The sequence below is a fragment of the Nothoprocta perdicaria genome, unplaced genomic scaffold, assembly GCF_003342845.1.
Source record: "Nothoprocta perdicaria isolate Ctin4 unplaced genomic scaffold, notPer1 scaffold_8, whole genome shotgun sequence".
In the NCBI taxonomy this organism is placed as follows: Eukaryota; Metazoa; Chordata; class Aves; order Tinamiformes; family Tinamidae; genus Nothoprocta; species Nothoprocta perdicaria.
The window spans coordinates 5,688,477-5,708,853 of NW_020456087.1; the positions used below are offsets into that span (position 1 = coordinate 5,688,477).

Here is a 20,377-nt window from a genome sequence, read left to right on the forward strand (position 1 = left end):
TGGAGAGAGGTCAAAGCTTGTTAATTCTGTTTATCTTGACCTATACATTTTCCCAAGTGGCAGTGTAATGGGAGGCATAGGTAATGTAGAAGCAAGGAAGGAAGTAGAGTGCTAGAGAATAAGTTGATTACTGCACTATGTAATTTGTGAGGGCTTACAAGAAATAAATCTGTTCCAGACACATAGATACATTTTTAAATGGAGTTCAGCTTATTGAATAAGGACCTGCTTAAATTGAAAACCCTGAAATAAAAGCAACAGGAAAAGCTATATGTTAAGTTTGCCCTTGGACTATTACCCTAAGTTTCAAGCTGAGCATCTTTTTCCTCAGTCTGAGTTTGCACTGAAATGAAAGTATTTTCCTRTTTTGGAGTTGATGACTCATTCACACAATGTGCAGATATTGAGTGGAGGAATAGTTTGAATCTATCTCCCAGAAAAATGACTTAAGTGTGAAGCTGCAAAGAGTGACTTGAAGGATTTTGTGATAGAATTTGCATGACAATTTTTGTGTTAATAAAAATATACYAACTGGACTTGGGAATGAAGCACAAATTTTCTCTGAATTGTTTGAACTAGAGACCTGCTCTCATAATTCATGTTGTTGGTTGTGTTTTATTATTACAGCTCCACGAAACAGCTCAGGAAGAGTTCAGTTTAGACTTGAACCATTCCCCACTAATTGTGTGCTATCTCTGGGGAAGTGTCAAATCTGGCTCCAGGTCCATTCTCTACAGGGACTTAAATCTGTGCCATCTTTCCCAAGAAAGCAACTTTGATCTACTTTGAATTTTCAGGCCTTTACATTAAGATACTCAGTCCAGAATGTGAAAGTCAATATRTTCCTTCAGAGCAGGTATTCCCTGGAGAGGACTGGGGAATTTGCTCATGCTGTTGAGGTCTGTGTATGAGATGATCACAGGCAGCTGAGCACCCTACAKACTTAGGTGGCTGCTTGCATACTCAACAACAGGAATTCAGCTGCCTCACATCCATACCAGCTGCTAAGGATTTCTGGCTCCTCTAGAGCTAGGTTGGTGTGATGCTGGTTACCAGCCTGGTTTTCAGATCTTAACACCTGAATAAGTATCCATCTCTCTTGAMTCTTTTTTAAAAGTAATGTATGCAAAGTACACTGCTCAGTCTTAGTCTTTCAAAACCCTTGCAAATTTTTTGGTAAATGCTAATGATTGTGTGGCTTTCCTCTAACTTCATGATCTTGAGCAATCACAAGGTATTTGTCAAGATGCTATTACAGGCAGAAGTGGGTGTGAAGCTACTTTTGCTGGTTTATTGGCATTGCTTTTTTTGTCTGTGTGGGTGATGCTTYGTCTTCATTTCTGAACAGCGTGCAAGCAGTTGCAAGGACACTTTTATGCTGAGTGTATATAATTAAGATTACACTGCTCTGTCTAGCAATATTGATAGCTTGGRTTATATTGAGTTCTCCAAATGTACTGATGCCTCTTTTTATATTTTGCACGTGCATCTAACATCAAATGGCTTCCATGAATGACTATTCAAATATTTAGTAGGACATTAATCAGAAGTGTAGAGCAAARATAATAAAAGGTTAAAGGAAACTAAAACAGCAGAATGTTAAAATAAAAGCAGGAAAGAACATAACTCTATGAAGGAGCTTAGATCTGATTTTGAAGCAGTTCATCCAGGAACTTCTAAAGCACTGGTTTGCAGGTAAGGATACAAACAATCTGAAGAAGAGAGAGGAAAAATTATGTGTCTATATTGTGATGGAACCTTTAATCCTCTGRAATGAGTGAAGAGGCAAGAACAAGGCTATGACTGAGCTGAGAGTAGCTGACAACACAGCTTCAGATATGATTTCAATTAGAACTCTCATTTTCTCCTATAATAGCTAATACATAAAAGTAACTGCTAAATCAATATACATTTTTCTCTTTTTTAGCAATTCCTACAAATGCGGTGTGCCAAAAATTTTGAACAAAAAATTAAATTTTCCTATGACTGCTTACTATTTGGTTGTTCCCTTAGGACAAAATTTCTTTTATTCGTGCTTGTCATCACACATAGTTACTGTTTTGCAGGAAAGGAGAAACATAGTATTCCTAACACTTGGAATCTAGAGGAAGTGTGAAAAGCTTTTCTGTAGATCAAGATATTGTATCTAGAAAAACTAGAACAGTCCATGTCCAAGGTAGAGKGAACAGTGACATGAGCTCAAGAAAAGCGTCGATGACCTATATATGAATATAYATGGGAGATGTATCTTCATACACCTATGTGAACAGCAGGTAGTTATACTGCTAGTACAGAATGAAGTGGCTTCTGCTTAGCATGATCCTTAGGTTGATAAYTTTGACCCAAGGGACAGTGGTGCAGGCACCTGCACCTGGTGAACTGCTGAACTCCCCCRGAGGGGCTGTTGGGGCTGTAGCTTGCCATCAGTTTGGTCTTCATGTACTTTAGCTAACTTAGTTTGCAAATCATCATTTGAAATACTAACTTGATGCATCTTGTTCTATATGCACTGGTTTTTTTTGCAAAATTACATTAAATATGTTGGTTTACAAATCAAACTATGCAGGATAGATAATATATAAATAAGAACAGGATTTGTACAGACTATTTCAGGAAAGTTATATTTTAGTATATGCAGTGTCTATAGTGATATTTTCTGCTAATTTTGTGAATTACTTTGTACCTGAGGTAGTACCTTCATGATTTACTTTTCCACACAGAATGTGCAAGAACTTTATGGAGACCAGGAGCAATTACCTGTCCAATTTTTCTTATTATGGCACATCTTTTTTTTTGTGCATATATATTTTTGAGGCTGTTTRCAGTCTTTGTTTTAGTAGTAAGTCACACATGCAGCCTGGAACTACAGCATCARTTTTCACAGATGACTTCTTTTAAACAAGGCATTGTGTAAAGAAATGGTGATTAAGTTTATGATGCCTTAAGTGCAGTCTCTGGTAGAATATAGTAAAAATCTTTGCATTGTGCTGAAGAGGTATAATACATCATGACTTTAAGAGGTGCAAATGAGGTGATAAAGATAACTTGTGTTAATGCTTCATGTCATAAAGATGTGATAAAAGCAATAGCTAAACAGCTGACAGTGGGTTGTACAAGTCTTTCAAATAATGTTGTAGGAAAACTCATGCTGTACATGCAAATCTGTTAGGACTTAGTGTAGTGTGGATGGGCTTTTTTTCATGCCTGCTGCAGACTTTGCTTTCAGCACCAACTATTTAGGGCCTGCACATCCTGAATATGAAGAGCTGCAGAAAGAGTGGTGCAGGTTGCACACCCTATTAGCTGCCCTTTGCTATGGAGCTGTTGCATGGGCAATATTGTAGCCTGGGACTTCAGCTTGTGCATGGTAACATCAGGCTCTGTTTGCAAAATACCCCCAGTGCCATTATCTGCCAAGGCTATGGCATGTTGGAATAACATAGGATATACACAATTAATGTTTTCTAATTTGGAGTGGTACAGTTTTGTGAAAGGCAGTGGCTGCAGCCCCAGGGAGATGTTGGACCTGGGTACTCAATCTGCTGCYCTGTCACTCTCCCCTCTAAAAGCACTTAAGTTTTGGTTCCATGGCTGTTAGTTCTCACATATATCAGGGTCCTGAGAGCCCCTCAGGCAGAGGATGGCAGTTGATCAGGTGCAGATGTGTGCACCACTGTCCCTTGCAGAAACCAGCTGCATGGCAGGGCACACACGTGTGCACTGAGGAGTGTGACAGAGGTCTGGTCTGGTCAAGGGCAGGGGCAGGGATTGCCTCTGAGCAACTCTGCTGCAAGGAACCACCCACAGCTTAAGACTGAAAACTCATGGGCTGCTTAAACCTGCCAAAAACTGCACCTGGCAGCAGTTCCACTATGCAATTCATGCAGAACAGAAGAAAGATGAATTCCACATTCTGGAAGATTAAATTGAGCTTATAATATATGATGGTTGTGACTTGACAGCGATCACGTGGAGCCCYGTAGCTGCTTTATGGGAATGCATGCAGGCTTGCTTTTCCTAGAGGCATATTTATATGAGTAAGTCTGCAGCTCTTCYGAGATGGAGCAGTTCTGTGAGGCAGTGAATTTTCAATTTCAATTGCTTCTGTCAAACGGGGGGAAAAAAATGTCTAGTGGAAAGAAACGCTGAGTCACGCAGACTGCAGCGCTCTRTGGAAGACTGCTGTAGTTACCCAGTGGATTCTTGCACTGTCTTTGAAATGATCATGAATGTAAGTACAGAATTGAGCCCTTTCAGAAATATCCTGAATCAAGGAAAAAAGCATTCCATGAAATTAAAATTATAAATATTAAGCATAATTATGGCTCATTTATGGAGTCATTGTTGAGGTGGTTATGCATGTACATAACACATTAAAATCATGTTGTTTTCCTCTAACCTTTTAACAACCCCCCACCCCCYGGCTCCTAAAGAAAGAGATAGAAAAGGAAGGAAATGAGGTTTCTAAGAAGAGGAGTTTCCCATGTGTCAGGCTGACRGTTTCCATGGGTTGTGATGTGCAGGACATCTTTTCCTGTCCTTCTGAATCTGTGTTTCTAGAAGCAGACCTGTTCTCAGTAATTTATAGTGTAACTTAAAGTACTAATGGGCTGCATTAAACCAGTATGGTAACACTGAATGCTGTGCTGTAAACAAAGGCAATTAGGACACGCTCACAGCTTTATTGGAATACACTTAGTCCATTATCAGTGATGTTACTTCAGCTGTAATTCTGTAAAGAGTATTTAAAGGCTATTCTATAGGCAAGTTTCATCACTTRTTTTCACAAGTTTTAGTAGTAGTTGGAAAATTTATTGGATTCTTTTTCTTTTTGTGTGGCACTCTGTGTATATATTTGTAATTTTTCCTAATACTAGGAAAATTCCTTTAAATCCCTTGATGGACCCAAAACAGCCATTACTTCTGGAAATTTTCACACATGTAGTAAATGTTTCTTAACCTGCTCGACCTAATGAAAATTCTTAATCTGTTCCATTGGGAACAATGGGTTTGGTAACATTGAAGTTTTATATATGCATATTTTCTATATATAAAAACCATATTTCTATTTTATTATATTTTGTCCTATATATTTCTAAAAATTAAATATTTCTATAYATAGAAATATAGAAAAATATGGAAGTGGAAGAATAAAATTCATATATTCTAAAGAGTTGTAATTTAGAACACTTTGGCTCAGTATATCTCTATTCAAAAAMGATTTGAAATATTTCCTTCCCTACCYGCCACACTTTCCTGTAAGATAGTTKAGAAATATCAGCACATGGCAAAAATCAGTTATTTGCACCGCACCTTGTGTTTCCTAATGAATTCCTTCACTGGGGGGAGAAGAGTTATARCTGTAGGAGATGGGGAAGGGGAAATGGCATCAGATGTTCAGGACTCTGATTACAGTTTAAAAAAAATTAGATCATGATCCAAAGGACTCAAATGTTTATTTCCATCTTACTGTAGCAYTCTCTACCAGAGAGATTTCTGTAGTGGTGTCCCATCCCTCTGGGATGAGCTGGGGATGCTGCAGTCAGCTGTCCTGCTGTGCTGCCTGCTTTGCCCTTCAAGGTGATGCCGATGTAGTTGGTGTCRCTGTAAGCAGGTTTTGGTAGCATTAACCAGGGTGAATGCTTACTTGTAATATCTCGTATGTTTTCTGATCTTCCTTCCATGAAGAATAGCTAAGGAAGAACCTGTATGTGTGGGGCTGTTTTTTCCCTTAAAAGGCAGTTCAAAAAGACAAGCTATGGATGTTCTGCATCTTGTTCATAGCATTCTTCCTAGGCAAGGTGGAAGACTGAATCTTGATTAGGAATAAACTATTATACCCAGAAGTAGTGATGTAAAACTTTCCCTTGTCCCCTGTTCTCCTATACCTGTTCTGGGAAGACAGGAGGGCTCCAGCCCTGYGCTCTCCTCCCTGCCCAGACCCCAGCTCTTCCTGCGGGAACTGCTGTCTGCGTGCCTGGCCAGGAGCATCCGGGCACAGTGAGGCATGCGGAGAGGTTGTTAGGGGAAAACTTGCATTATTTCAGCTTGTTTCTTCTTTCCTCACAGGATAAGTACATGTCCTATCTCCAAGCCTGCTGGCATCTTAATAAATAAATAAATAAATCACTAAATTTGTTGAAGTGGAAATAAACTCAAGGCAGCAGAGGGAAGGGGAAGAGTGTCACCRAGCAGCACTGCAGGAGCTCTTGTTTCAGGCAAAGGAGAGCACTGAACAAAAATGTTCTCTGCTCTCTGGTAGCCAAAAAGCTGGTGTCGATGCTGATTAGAGCTGTTGGGTAACATCATGCTGAAAAGGCTCATTAGTGTGATAGAAGAGGGTACCAATTACTAGCATGTTATGTTATGCAAAGGAATGCTTCCACAAACAGCCAAAGAGGCTTGAAACAAGATATGCATTAAAGCTTCTACAGGGAGCAATAGCTGCAAATAATTGGTAAGCAGGAAACTAATGTGCTATTATAAGTGCACCTCTTCCTTTGGCAGTATTACAGCCTCCTGATAGTCTAATATGTATTTATATTTAAAGGGTAGTAATCATGTTTATCCAGATATCACTAACCACTTCACTAGTTTATTCTGTCTCTGTATATGTGCATGTGTTTCTGTTCCATACTGGTATATAGATTACATTACTGAATTCAGATTTCAAAATATTCAATATTATTCTGATGTTGGTGCATCCTATAAAGAATTGTGTATCTTGGTATACCGGGAATTCTTTGTGCTAAATAGGCTGGAGCTTCATAGCCTTGTATGACCATTCTGTACTGAAGTGAGTTGGAAGTTGGGGCATTTTTGTAGGATAACTATTCAACTGCATCTCTTCTTTTAATTAAGAAACACAGAATACAACTGATACAAGCAGTTTGATAAGCACACAGCACTTGTAATAAAAATAATGTAACCCTACTTCTATAATTTATCGATTGAAGAGTTCTACTGTCAAATGCTTTTACTCTTTCTTGACTTTTATCTGGGATATTTTATTTAGGTTCTCTAATACTCATTCTATCCACTTAAAACTCTTTCCCCAGCCATCAGTGTGCAGCTAATCTAGAAACTTTATTTAGGAAAAGACATTCAAGTARTCATAAAAATGGTCTTGACAGCATGTTCAACGGCTCTGTAAAACAAAGTAGATCTGTTCAAAGATAATACTCACTTTCCAACATACTTTGCTTTTCTCTTCATGTTGCTGAATAATATTTCAAATTGAGTTTACTTGAGGAGCTTTTCTGTGTTTCAGTCTTCTTTAATGCTATATGTGCAAGCAGAAGCATATCTGATCATGGAAAAGGTATCATGTGTTATTTGAGCGTAATATGTGTATTTCAGTGATTCCTGAGAAAGTTCCTCTGGTAAAGAAGGCTTCTAGCTGGACTCAATGCCCTCCTAAGAGGGAGAGTCAGGATAAGGCTTGGTAGATGGTGGTATCTTAGTGTGATTCAAATAGGGTATATGATTTGAGTAACACTAAAGGCTATAGACAAATAAGCATGAGAAAACACACTTTTGCAATGTTGAGAAGATAAAGTTGGCTAGCTGTAATATGGACTGTTAGAACTTGATTTAGTTGCTAATAGGTTACTGAGAAATGGCCCTATACTGAATACTAGATTATAGTAGGAGGAGAAGTTTGAAAAATCAAAGATGAGATGGCTTCCAGGGGAAAAAAGTGAATGAGAATCCCAGTTAGCCAGCTAGATGTGATCTGTTACTAGTACTCAGCAGGATTCATATTCCTAGTTTAGCTGAAACTAGTTGCTAAGCACATTGCAGTTAAGTCCAAAAACAAACAAATACTCCCCCCGCYGCTAAAACCTCAACTAAGCCATTGAAGGAGAGAGAGAGAGAGACTGGACTTGAGGAGGTCAGAGATGCATAAGGCTGCTAAACTGTACTAGGCCATTGTTTGCTGTCAATGTCTTTCATATCTTGTTACTAAAATAATAATCTCCCAGAAAAGAAGCCTGGAAGCAGTTGCTTCTTAGCAAAGTATGGCTGTCGGCCCTTTTGTCGCTTAAGCGGAGTGTAATCAAGTTATGCTTCATTACCTGCGGTGCCTAAAATCCCCAGGTCTAATGGGGTTCTCTTGTGTTAGCCCTGGTACCTACTGAGGAGTTATTGGTCTGAGGAACTTATCCATGAAAGGATGGAAAGGGAAACCCAGAGAGGTACAACTCGTATAGTTAAGAAATGCAGCACAAGGACTGGCATGAAGTTGTCTGGCACTGCCTCTTCATCTGTACAGTACGAGAATGCAAGTGATGCCAGCAGTGAACAGGGAGGTATTTTATATGTTGCTGAAAACCCACCTGAYATGTTTGGTATCACAGGAGGGTTTCATTCTTCCTGAAAATGTTGGTCAGTGAATGGACAARCTGAGGAAGGCAAGTATCTTATTGTTGTCCATCAAATGGTTACTCTGAGCTTAGAAGCTCTTAAAGCTATTTTTAAGTTTTAGCACAGTTTGACTGTACAAAGAAGCATCCTAGTCCTTGTAAAACCAATTTTTCTCTATATAATGAGCCAACAGACCCATTATTCCATGATGTAGTTTGACTTCTAGCTTGCRACACAACTTAGAAGCATCTGTTTCTTTTTAAAATAACATCAGCAAATATATTTACCAATTAGAAAAATGACTCAAACATCCATGTCATCTTAATTGTATCAGGTTTTGGCAGCTGCAAAGAAAATTACCTGCTAATAGCTTGTTCAGCTCTCCCTCCTTGACTTTTCTCTGCTGTAAAGTCTTTCTAGAGGGGAAAAAAAATGTGGTAAGCACTCTAAAAAGTATTTCACAGAAAAAGTATTTCATTCTTTTCACAGCTGCTATTTCCAGTGTTTCAGCTGGTAGTTTCCTGCTAGAACATCTATGTTAGTTTGTCTACTGCTAGTTTATGGAATATTTGAAGTTGATCACAGCCCTTATTTTGGCCCCCAAAATAGCCCTGGTATTTTGGCTGTTGGTTGAGCTTCTGTGGTTCATGAATGATAAATACATAAATTATTTGATGCTCATAGTTTTCCTGAACAGCAAAAGCAATTTTCATGGGCAAATTAAAGAAAAACAATAAAATTTAGTAGGCTGTAGCTTTTTTCTGTTTCTTCTTTTGTGGAAACCCATCTGRGAACCCTGCAATGATGACGTATGTACTACAGCTTATTTTCTTTCTGTGTCTTGGGTTAAGTATGATGGACTTTGTCATAAAACCGATACTATGGAGTTGAAGTGCTGTTATAACAGACCTAACGAGACACACGCATGTTTGATGTTTTTGCTTTCTCGTTTAAACTGTCAGACTCTTTCTCTGCAACCCAGGAGGAAGCTCTCTCTAATGTTGAAATAACATAGGTTTTTTTGATACTAAATAGTAGCTCTCTTGAATAAATTAGTCACTGATTTTGGTCATTACTCTGCCATTATTTTATGTCAATAACAGTAACTGGACTACTGTGCATGTAATGGGTGAGTAATGGCAAACTCGTTAAAGACATGGCTTGGTGTGATCCTTGCCTCCGTGAATTTAAGAGATTTGTAGGGTCCTCATGCATCCATTGTTTTAACAATGCAATTGTTAAACTTACAAAAACACTTGTACTCTCCATAGCTCAGCTAAATGATAAGGGTGAGTGAATTGCACAAATCCTATGGTATTTGATTGCATCTTGTTTCATAATGCTTCAGTTTCATGCAGGTTGGTTTCTATAGTAGACCTTAACATAAATGTAGTTGATTTGTTGATGTGAAACTTAATTTGAGGAATTTTGGTAGCAGGAGGAAGATGTTTTGGAACTGGGAATCCCATGTCATCATACGTGCTAGCTTTAACAAAGGGCTCCAAGTGGGTGTTTCAAATCCTCAGAATGTATTAAGGTGTTAATGCTGCTGTAATTGCTTGATCTAAAATGTAAATTGCATAGCGAATTGAATGTACCTCCTGTGGCCAGTTTTATGGCATCCATACCAATATTCATTTATGAATTTGTAAYTTATTACAACTCTTATGTGGTATTATTAAATACAACAATAAAAGATTGTTTTGTATGAAGTGACTAAGTCACAAAAGAGCAGTTGCCACAAGCGTGATACACATTAATGAATTGTTCAGTGTATACAAAAATAAAATTATACAGAAATAATGTGTGTATAGAGCAGGATTAGCACAGCYGGACTTCATAGGCTTGCAGTGAGTAACAAGAGTGCACTGGGTAACTTGCCCATAAAATGCACTGGTGTCAATCCCCACCTGTTGTGGGGCAGCAGGCAGGGTCAAGAGCCATTGATTTCAACTTATTCCTATGAAACAAATTATATCTTAAGTGCTTAGTTGGGCAGCTTTAGACCCTTGGAAAGTAAATGTAACTCTCTGGTTGTCTTTCTAGGAGAAATCCCTGTGCTTGAAAGTGTATGGAAAAGTATGGAAAGATGCAGGTATCTTTTAGTGAAGGTGAAAAAATTTTAAGAGAAAAAGAACCTCCTATCTATCTGAACATCTCGTATGTAAAGTAAATGCAGACCACTTGCAACAGGTCAGGCAGCAAAGGCCGTGCAGTCACACATGTTGTTGATGTCCAAGCATCTGAACGGAGGAGTACCCAACTGTTTCTTTTGGTCTACGAGTAGGTTTAATGGCAGATGTTTTCCATCTTTTTCTTCTTTGCAGTCTACTGTACAATTGATCTAGTTTTGTAATGTGGATTTTTTAATTATAACTTTTCTTTCCCCTGTGTGTTGGGATGCACTGTGCAAGGTGAGCTTTGAGATGGTTCTTTTGGGGTACTGTAAGATCACTTCTGCACCATCACAGTCTGTTAGGTCTCACTGTAAAATCAGTGATTTCTGGTGACTTTCTGGCCCATTTTTCATAGAATCACTCAGAAGTCAAAATCATGTGGGGAGATGGTGGGGTAAAAGAAGAATTTTTTTCCTAATTAAAACTAATGTATTACTTTACCTGAAAGGTGACTGATAGCTACCCTTGCTACAGTAAGGATGCATTATTGGATAAGAAACATGTTAAACTTCTTGAGCTATGTGACTAGAAATGCCAGATTTTATTTACTGATTGATAACATTCATGTCTTTATAGTGATAAACATGGAAATCTGTGTGTGCATGTGTTCTTGTGTGTGTGGATGCTAAATATGACTGTCAGGCAGGAATGAAACGTTGAGTCTTGTATTTCTGCCTYTTTCTGATATAAATAGTCACAGTTTCTCTAGTCTCTAAGTGTGTGCATTCTCAGGTAAGTTCAGCTACTGAGCACCCGCAGGAACTGATCCTTCTAATAAAAGGAAGAAAAAGTGTGATATCTGCAGTAGAGAAGTAGGATGAAAAGCAATGGTTATGGTGATTTTTCTASTTAAATTCAGACTTTTCAAGCCTTCACAGCTAGATCACTTATACTGCTGGTTTTTATAGCACAGTGTGGGTTTGCTGGGTCAGCTGGGCATGGCCTTGTCCGTCTTCCATGATGTAGAGTTCTGACTTTCAAAATATATTGGGCTGTCTGGTCTCAGCAGCTACACTGTACATACTGCCAAAAAGTACTGCTTAAGAAAAAGTTCTAGAATAAAATAATTTAGTGGGGGGGGGACACCCACAATTTGTTTCAGAAATCAGTGTGTTTTGAGGCAGCTTCATCTATCCTGGTCACAGTGATAGGGGCTGGGACAGCTTAGGAAGGCAGGGAAGGCTGCTTCTTGGGCCTGATGTGCTGAGGTCCTCTTCTGGGGAGGTCTTCAGGCAAGTTATTGTCTGGTGTGTTTGGCTGTGTTCTTCACAAGCATGTGTGCTTCATGCTGCCTTGACTTAAGGAAGATGCCCAGATGATCACCTTGCACAATAGCCAGAGATATGCGTAAGGMTTAGCGTATAGCTGGAGGCTGACTGACATACTTTGAGTGGCATATACAGAAGGAGAAATAAGAGCTTGAAAATAGGCTGAAGTGACCTTGTCCAGTTCTGCTTGGCTCTTCTGAAGCTGTATTGCTTGATACATGAAATGATATATTTTTTTTAGTAATCTTCCATGATAAAAAGGAATAAACTTACCTTGCTTCTGGATAGCTTTATTTTCTCTAAGATAGTAAGAACTGTCTTAGGTGATTAATAGGTATTAGAAAATTTGGAGTGTGAAATTAAAGTGAAAGTACTATTTCAATTTCTGTAACTTAGAGCTAAGATTTGCACTACAGTCTTCATGCCACTATTATAGCAGGAATCTTGAGAGTACTGGTTTAACAGAACTTCTGGAAAAGGGAGAAGAACCTGCTGAAAATTCAGACATCTGTCTGCATAAAAATATTTAAGTGCCAATATTTGTGGAAAAGTAATATTTGTTTTGTAGGAATACCCCCTAAGTTGCATGGAAAAGGTAAATTAAAACAACACTTGAAATCTAAGTAAAAAAAAAAACTGAAAAAAGCCCATGCTTTTTTGCACTCTAAAAAAAAAAAAAAAAAATCAAGAGCAATACATCTAATCAAGTAATTCGAAGGGGTTTAAGGAAACTTTATAGGAGGAAGTTATTTTTCTGTCTCAGACTACCAATTGCAGATTACAATTGTAGAATCAAATATATAGAGATGTCCCTTAAACCTGTCCTATTCTCAGTTACTGGGGGGGGGTGTGTGTGTGTATACATATAAAAATATTAAAGCAACAAATTTGAACTACTGTTCTATAGGTGATGTGATGACATGTTCTGTGAAGTACCTGATTTGAAATRGAGGGGACAGGTTTGTGTATGTTGCTTTTTATAACTCATTAATCAAAAATAATAAAATATCCTGAAGTTGAAATGAAAGAATGTGCCTTAAGGGTACATTAAGAATAAAACTTATGTTGCAGAGCAAGTGGATTTTTATATATTTTAGCAGCAGTTCCTAGGTAGCTTCCAAGTTGGTAGCTTGCAGGTAGCTGTGAGTACATTACAATATCCTTGTCTGAAGTATGGAAAACATGCTGATGCTTTGTGTCATTCCCTTGGTGACAAGACTGCTTTGGTGGAAGAAGGGTTCAAGCAAGCAGCCTGCACTTATGGGCACTTCATTCTGTTTTAGTGAGTGGATGTTTTAATTTGTATTTGCTAGACACATTTTCAGGAAGCATCTCAATTGAAGAGCTGAAGATCACATTCAGGCAGATGTGCTGAGCTGCTCTTGGTCAGCATTAATTTTCCCAGACAAAAGCAGACTTGTCATCAGGCACCCTGCCACTTGTGGTGCTAAGGGCCTTGCTTGTTCTCTCTCAATGAGGTAACTGTTCATGAGCAAAAGTTGCTGTCTATACTCGCTGTTTTGAAATTAATAAGCAAATATGTTGAGTGGTAGAGCTRAGCCATATCAACTGGTTCTAGTTTAGCCTTGAAAGCCCTAGCATTATTGAGGCTTTTCCATTTATTTTGGATATACTCCAGTTCGCAATTATTCTGTGCAGTGCCTGCTGTGGTTGTGTTATTTTGTACGCTTTGTTTGGTTTCACTGTGCTAAGTAAATCAGGTACTTATTTCCTTTTCAGGGAGAGGAAAGCAGAATCAGATAAATCATAATTTGCTTAGTGTGACAGAGGACATGAATGTTAAAATTTGGACTAATCAAACTTTCTTACTCCAAAATATATGGAAAATCACATATCAAGGATGAGGGTTATTTTRCATGAAAGGATTGAGTGTAGGAGACTACTTTTTCATACCTCCTTGCTAGGTACTTTTCTTTTCAGGCTTTAATAGGAGTATTTTACAACTTGCCCTTGCTTGCCCTGAAATTGAAGAAAAGCCAAACCTAAAGAGTAGGAATCCCATCTGTGATGGGATTTTCAGTTMATCATCAGTGGCCTGCCTTCCTACTCTTGGAGTCCTGAGGATGGTACTCCTAATGGAACTGGAGTTAGTTACACACAATCATGATTCGTGTTGTTGTTCAGCATTAATGCCGACCTTATAATACAAGGCTGTTTGGACTATGTCCTGTCTTTTTTGGACACTACTGTGATCCCTAGCAGACTTTCCCTTCTGAGAGTCTGCACATGTCAATTAGCAGTCCCAGAAATTGTAGATGGAAAGTTGGCCCTTTCTGCCCATCTCATTCTGCTACTGGAGTTTAATAGCATGTTGGTAGATAAAGGAAGAATTTCAGAAATACGCTTATATAGAYATATACTTAGACTAAAACAAATCACTGGCTCTCTTGAAATTACGTTGTGAAAGCTTTTTGAAATTCTTACATTACTTAAATGTATGAAATCAATAATAAAGGTATGAAATCAATAACAGAATCAGTGTAGCATGAATCATATTAGTGATATTAACTTCAAGTTATTCTCAATGTAGTCATTAATTGTTGTGATTATATCAGAAGTTTTTTTGGTGTACCAACTCAGTACATATTTGTAGTAGATTGCCAGGGAAAGATACAAGCTGTTTTAGCTGGTAGAAGATGCCTGGCATTTAATGAGCTTATTAAATCTGATGCTGAAATTTGCATCATTAGATTTCAAAAATCAGTAAGCATAATTATTTGGTGTAGTTTATCTTCCTTTGGTGGGGCATTCTGCAGAATAAAAAGAATTGTTTCCCTGACAGACAGGTGGCTGCATAATGGCTATGGTTGATTTTAACAATATGTGACAGTGAGGAAAAATTAGAGCTCATTACCATTCACTTGAGCCAATGTCTGCACCACTGATCAATGCTTGGACTACTGGATAGCTTAAAATGCCCAATGAATCTGTTTGACAGGAACCAACTGTTGTTGCAGGAAAACACGGATGATCTGATAGGTGGCTGAGGGAAATATGAGTCGTGTTTTATAAATGTGGAAAATGTGAATGATTGCGGAGCAGAATGAGTAAGAGGAGGCTTCCAAGGCTGGTGATGATGGATGAACTGTATGGTTGATGCACACGTCCAATGTTTTGCATAAAAGAGTTAGCATCTGATTGCGCAGAAAACCAGAGGAAAGTGAGATTGCCTATGTGATTAGTGGAAGGTAATCAGCCATCTATTAAGCTTAATGTGCTTACTAAAGATGAAGATAGGCAAGCGTGTGTATGTGTACCCTATTTCTCATCTTCTACACAAATGTTTATAAGATTACAGAACTGCATATAAAGAACCAAGTTTTTAAAAAATCCAGAAAGTGAATAGGCTCATAGCTACATTAGATGTTGAATTGTTCTTTTTTAAGCTTTTTTTTTGTAATACTGTTGGAACTCTTGTTATGCTCTGACTGTGATGAAAATTAGGATATACTCTGGAAACACTGAGTATAAACTCTTTATTGATCAAGAAATTTGAAAACTTAGTTTCAGTTGTATTCTTGCAAATTTAAAATGACTGTGTGGCTACGACTAGTCTAGCTACAGAGAGGAGCTAGAGCCTMATTTTGCATTGCTCACCTAAAATTATCACTGACTACAAGGATTTGGTGATATGAGACAACTAGAATGAGCTGGGCTACTTACTAAAAAACTTTAGTTATAAAAGTTCACTTGCACTTTTTCAAAAAAATGCATAGTTGCATAATTTTGCATAAGTAACTCTAAAAAGTACAGAATTAAAGATTCAATTTTTGTGTTATTAAATGCCTCTATTCATAATGGTTTCCAATTCATCACTGTGCATCTCAAATTGCTAAAAAATAAAATAGTCCTGAAATACAGTAAACTCTATGGTCATTTTTTTAATTGAGTGAGGTGCCCAGTACTGTACTTSTGCAATTTCCTTCAGGCCTTGGATTGGCCTATATTTCCACAGCTGTAAGTTAGAATTAGGGTCAAAATGAGAAAGCTTAGTATTTGAAACCTAAAATCTTGCAGTTCATCTCCCTGAAAATTTTGGGTTATTTTTTGGATAATAGTTGTTCATATTCAAAGCCATATTGTCATGTGGTAGCTGAAATTTTATCTTCAAGGATATTTATGGCCTAATGATTGAATTTAGGGGGACCAGGTGAGCATTTTGGTGCCTTTGAAATCAGCATAAAGGACTTGCTATTTAGAATATCAAATGCTGCAAAATATGATCTGAAGGTATTTAACTTGATCATGAATTCTCATGTCCTCCCCAAGTATTTTAAACCACTAGATATGAAATTCATAACTTAATGCAACATTTTTCTTGAACAGATGTTTTCCAGTTAAAAACTGTTTTTGTTGAGATTTAAGATGCATTGCTGATGGAATCTTTTTAAATCCTGGAAGTTTTGCAGCAGGACCTCTGCGTCCCATCCTGCTGTTTCCAGCTTCCTTGCTGCTGTAAGAAAGCAATACCTCGTGTGGGAGGGGCTGTAACTGGAGACTGAGAGCTCTGAGTGGCTCATGAGAGTGGTGAGGACACGGGCTAATTTAGGCATCTTGATGGGTTGGTAGCTCAACAGGAACTTTGCAATGAGGGCATCCTGCTGCAAAGCTGCTGGGGAGAGGGAGGTTTCCCGGCACGTTTTACTGTGTGYCCAAGGTGTGCAGGGATTGAAGCAGGTCCTCACTGTCGTTAGCAGAGATCTTTGGTCCTGTAGGTCAGGGCCAGTGTGTCAGGGACCTTAYGTTGCCTTTGGCCGCCTGCCTGGAGAGGAGGAGGGAGGGCTGGGGAGGAGCAGCCTGTGCTCCGGACACCTTCCAGAGAGCTCCTGGGAAGGCTCTCCTCCAATGCCCGTGTCCTCAGGGAGACCAGGGACCCTCAGCTCGCTGCCGTGCCAGCACGGTTGGACCTCTGTGCCCTTGGGCTCTGCCAAGAGGCACCACAGTGAATCACTGTGCTCAGGTGGAGTCACTTCCAGCTGTGACTGCTGCTTTCCGGTGTTTCTGGTCTCTTTAAAGCTTTCCCAGACCTTGCTAGCAAGCAGCCACAGTATGTTTTGTTATCTTCCTGTGGACTTTAAGGAATGCATAAGGAATGATCTGTTTTAAAGCTTCTTCACTTATTACTTCAAGTGTTGCAACTTGTCGTGATCTGGCAGAAAGAAAAGGATTCAAAGGACTTGCCTCTAACAGCAACATGGATTAAGGAGGTATTAGCTGTGATTAGCTGCTGGAGAGTGTCAAGCACATGGTAACAAAAACCAGGTCAGTAGGTTCCTAACGGTGGCTTGTTGCAAACTCGGTTCCTCCTAACTAGAGCTCTGCTCCACATGCTGCCGGGCTGCCTTTCGTTGGCTTCTGCGGGAGCACGCTTGGATTTCTGCCTGTCAACTGCCTTGGTGTCCTTGCTGGARTTGGGTCATGTTGAAAAGCTCTTGGGAAGCGCAGGCTGTGAGTGCAGGGGGAGGAAAACGTCCAAGCAAGCACTGCCCTGGCTGAGCCTCTGTGTCGCTCGGAGCAGCTCCTCTGCGCGCAGGCCGGTGTCACCGCTCCGCGGTACAGCGGGGAGGGAGGGAAGGAGAGAGGGCTGTGTGTGCTGTGCCAGCACCGCCCTCGGAGCGGGAAACCATGCGAAGAACACCTAAGYAATAAAGCTTTGCCTGTTAGAGCAGTCAATTAATGTGCTTTAAAAAAAAAAAAAAACCCAGTAAGCATAGCAATGTATAAGACAAAGTGTTTTCTAATTGTTTTGTCTAATGAAATGCGTTTAAAGGACTTCTGGCAACAGTATTTTAAGGTGTAAAAGTGCAGTGGGAAGGGATGGATGCAGGAGACTCCTCCTTCAGAGAACTCACCTGAATTATAAAGCATCTGGGAATATATTTCTCAAATTCTAGATGTAATAATGAAAAGCTCTGTCTTCCTTTCTGGAAAATTACAGCTGTTATGCTGAACTACAGTCTTCACTGGAGAAAAGAAGTAACCATTTGGGATGATGCCTGAAGTAGTAATTGTATCACTGAATTGTATTATATTGCAGTCTTAAATTATGAAACTTAATAATAATAATAATACATACTTGATTTTTTTCTGATACTACTGGCCAAACCATTTTTAAAGGATCCAGTTGATTTGGTGCTATTGACATAGACCTACTGAATATTGTTTACTGCTGCAGAGCACTGAAGTTCCAAAAATTTCGTAGAACTGTGTCCAAGGTGAACAAACTTGAGTCTTTCCAAAGATTAGGACCAACTACATGGCCTAGTGAATAAAGGTTTTTTGTAGTGGCCTGGCCAGGTAACTCTAAACTAGGCTCAGTTCTATTAAGCAGAGTATCTCTTAGGCAGGCTTATGGCTTACTGCAGCTTGCGGTGCTGCATACAGGTACAGTGCATAGAGGGGGGTGTAAATTGAAGTGTTTCACTTGCRTTTTCTAGTGAATCTTATGTAATAGTGTTAATTTTATAACTAGTTAACCAAGTTGAAGTTGAGAGCTTTTCCTTTAAAAAAAAAAAAAATCGTGTTTAGTGGGAACCAGCATGTGTTCTCATCACATAACTGAACTGAGACAAATTATCTGTCATATCCGTACAGAAATCTTGCTTAATCATAAGTAAGCATCTTCAGAAAAGGTATTTTTAAGAGTTTCTATATTTAGGAAGTTAAAAATGTGCTCATTGCATGTGTTTTGAAGATGGATATTTTGGGCTTTATTATGACTGCACTTGAAAAGAGATATTTTAGTGTTAGGCATGTGCTTTTCTTACYGGTGGATTCTTATCTTAAAAACTTTGGTATAAAATCATTGCTCAGTACAGCATTTTTTAATCTAACAAAACTATGGTTTCAAAACTAAAACCTAAAGTAAATCAACCAAATATCCTCAATGTTGCCCTAAATCTGCCTTCAAAWTTGACCTTGTGTGTGACGAAAGCTCAAGTGACAGTTGTGAAAAAATGAAATTTCAATTTTATATAGTAAATTTCAGGCCACACAATGTGTTTTTCGTAATGGTAGTTTACAAATACATATCTATGTTAGCTCTGGAGTCCAATCACTTATTAGTTTTGTCGGTGGTCAACTTTTCTCTTAATACTTGTACCCTTTACAGCAATAAAAAGCGGCATTTCCAAGGTGATGACTCTTTGCAGTGTTAAAATGTGATATGTATCATTTTTCGTCCAACAGAGAAACTTACTTAAAGATCTATTTATGCTTAAACTCCTGCTGTGGTTTTACAGCAGACTACTTGAAAAATATGTTCCCTCCCAGAAGTTTGAAGTTCATTTTATTTTTGAGTGTTTTTATTTCAAGGTTCTCTTTCTATTTTATATTTGCAGATATTTTGGGAAGAATTATGGTTTAGACTTGCCCACGTTAGCAATGGATGTGGCACTTTCTCCCATGAGAACACAAGAACTGGATCCCATGCCTTCTGATATGTCTCCCATGCTCATAAACATGACTCCTACAGTGGAAAAGGATGGGGAAGAGGATGTGATGAAGGAGCTCGATTCTGGCCAGCAGTATGAAAAACCTCCTCCTCTCCACACTGGGGCAGACTGGAAGATTGTGCTCCATTTGCCAGAAATCGAGACGTGGCTTCGGATGACATCGGAAAGAGTCAGGGATCTGACTTACTCTGTCCAGCAGGATTCGGACAGCAAGCACGTGGATGTGCATCTAGTACAGCTAAAGGTAGGATACAACTTGCGTTGCAGACTTTTAAGTGAAGGTGGTTTCCTCTGCTTTGCTACTGGCAAAGCAAATAAAAGACCTTTTTGTATAGCTGCAGTAGTATGTTTAAAATTTAAATAAATCCTTCTACAGGGATAGCAAAATGCATCATTCTCGGGTTCCTTGCAACATTATTTACTCATCACTTATTTCAGCTGTCACGAATGTATCTATAAACAAATTCAGAGTCCAAGAGCGCCAATGTGCAGGTGTCTGGCTGGAAGTCTGCAGAAGTGTCCAGAAATTTTCCCATTGCTTTTTAACCAACTGCAGTTCYGAAATCTCCAAGTCTGGGGAGTCCAGTGAGCACAGCAGCCCACTTGAAAACTAAGATGGTTTCAGGGATATGGGGAGAAATGTCTTGCCTTCMAGTTGTGTGAAGGTTACATTCCAGGTTGAACTCACATGGGACTACAAAATGGTAAATAAAATAGAGTTGTGGTTTTAAGTTTGTGTTTTTAAGAAATATGAATTGGTCAGATTAATGTTCTTTGCAAAGAAACAGCTACTACTTTGTCACTAAGAAAACACTAAAACGGCAAAAATCACCCTTATCTGAACCCAGTAAAGAAAACAATCTCTTAAATATTACTAGTGCCCTSGTGTTAAACTGATATTTCAGTATTGGTTTTCTTTTTTTAAAAAAAAAGTTTAAGGCAAAATTCAAATAATATGCTGTGTGTGTGTGTTTGCATGGCTTGCTGTGCTGCAGCACATGAAGCATGCTTTGGAAGGCAGCAAACAACTGCCAAAAATAGCAGCAAATGTTATCTCTTCAGACTGAGCTGCCCTTAGAGTTCTGAGGCC

General features: G+C 38.8%; 1 protein-coding gene across 1 annotated transcript in view; it reads left to right on the forward strand.

Annotated features, from left to right (window-relative positions):
• The window catches only part of AKAP6 (A-kinase anchoring protein 6), a 251,165-nt gene that overhangs the window by 33,400 nt on the left and 197,388 nt on the right, over positions 1-20,377 (forward strand). Inside the window, exon 2 of the mRNA XM_026051714.1 lies at positions 19,174-19,531. Within this exon, the coding sequence (XP_025907499.1) occupies positions 19,217-19,531 (315 nt within the window). The 5' untranslated portion in view covers positions 19,174-19,216. The remainder of the gene's footprint in view (positions 1-19,173; positions 19,532-20,377) is intronic.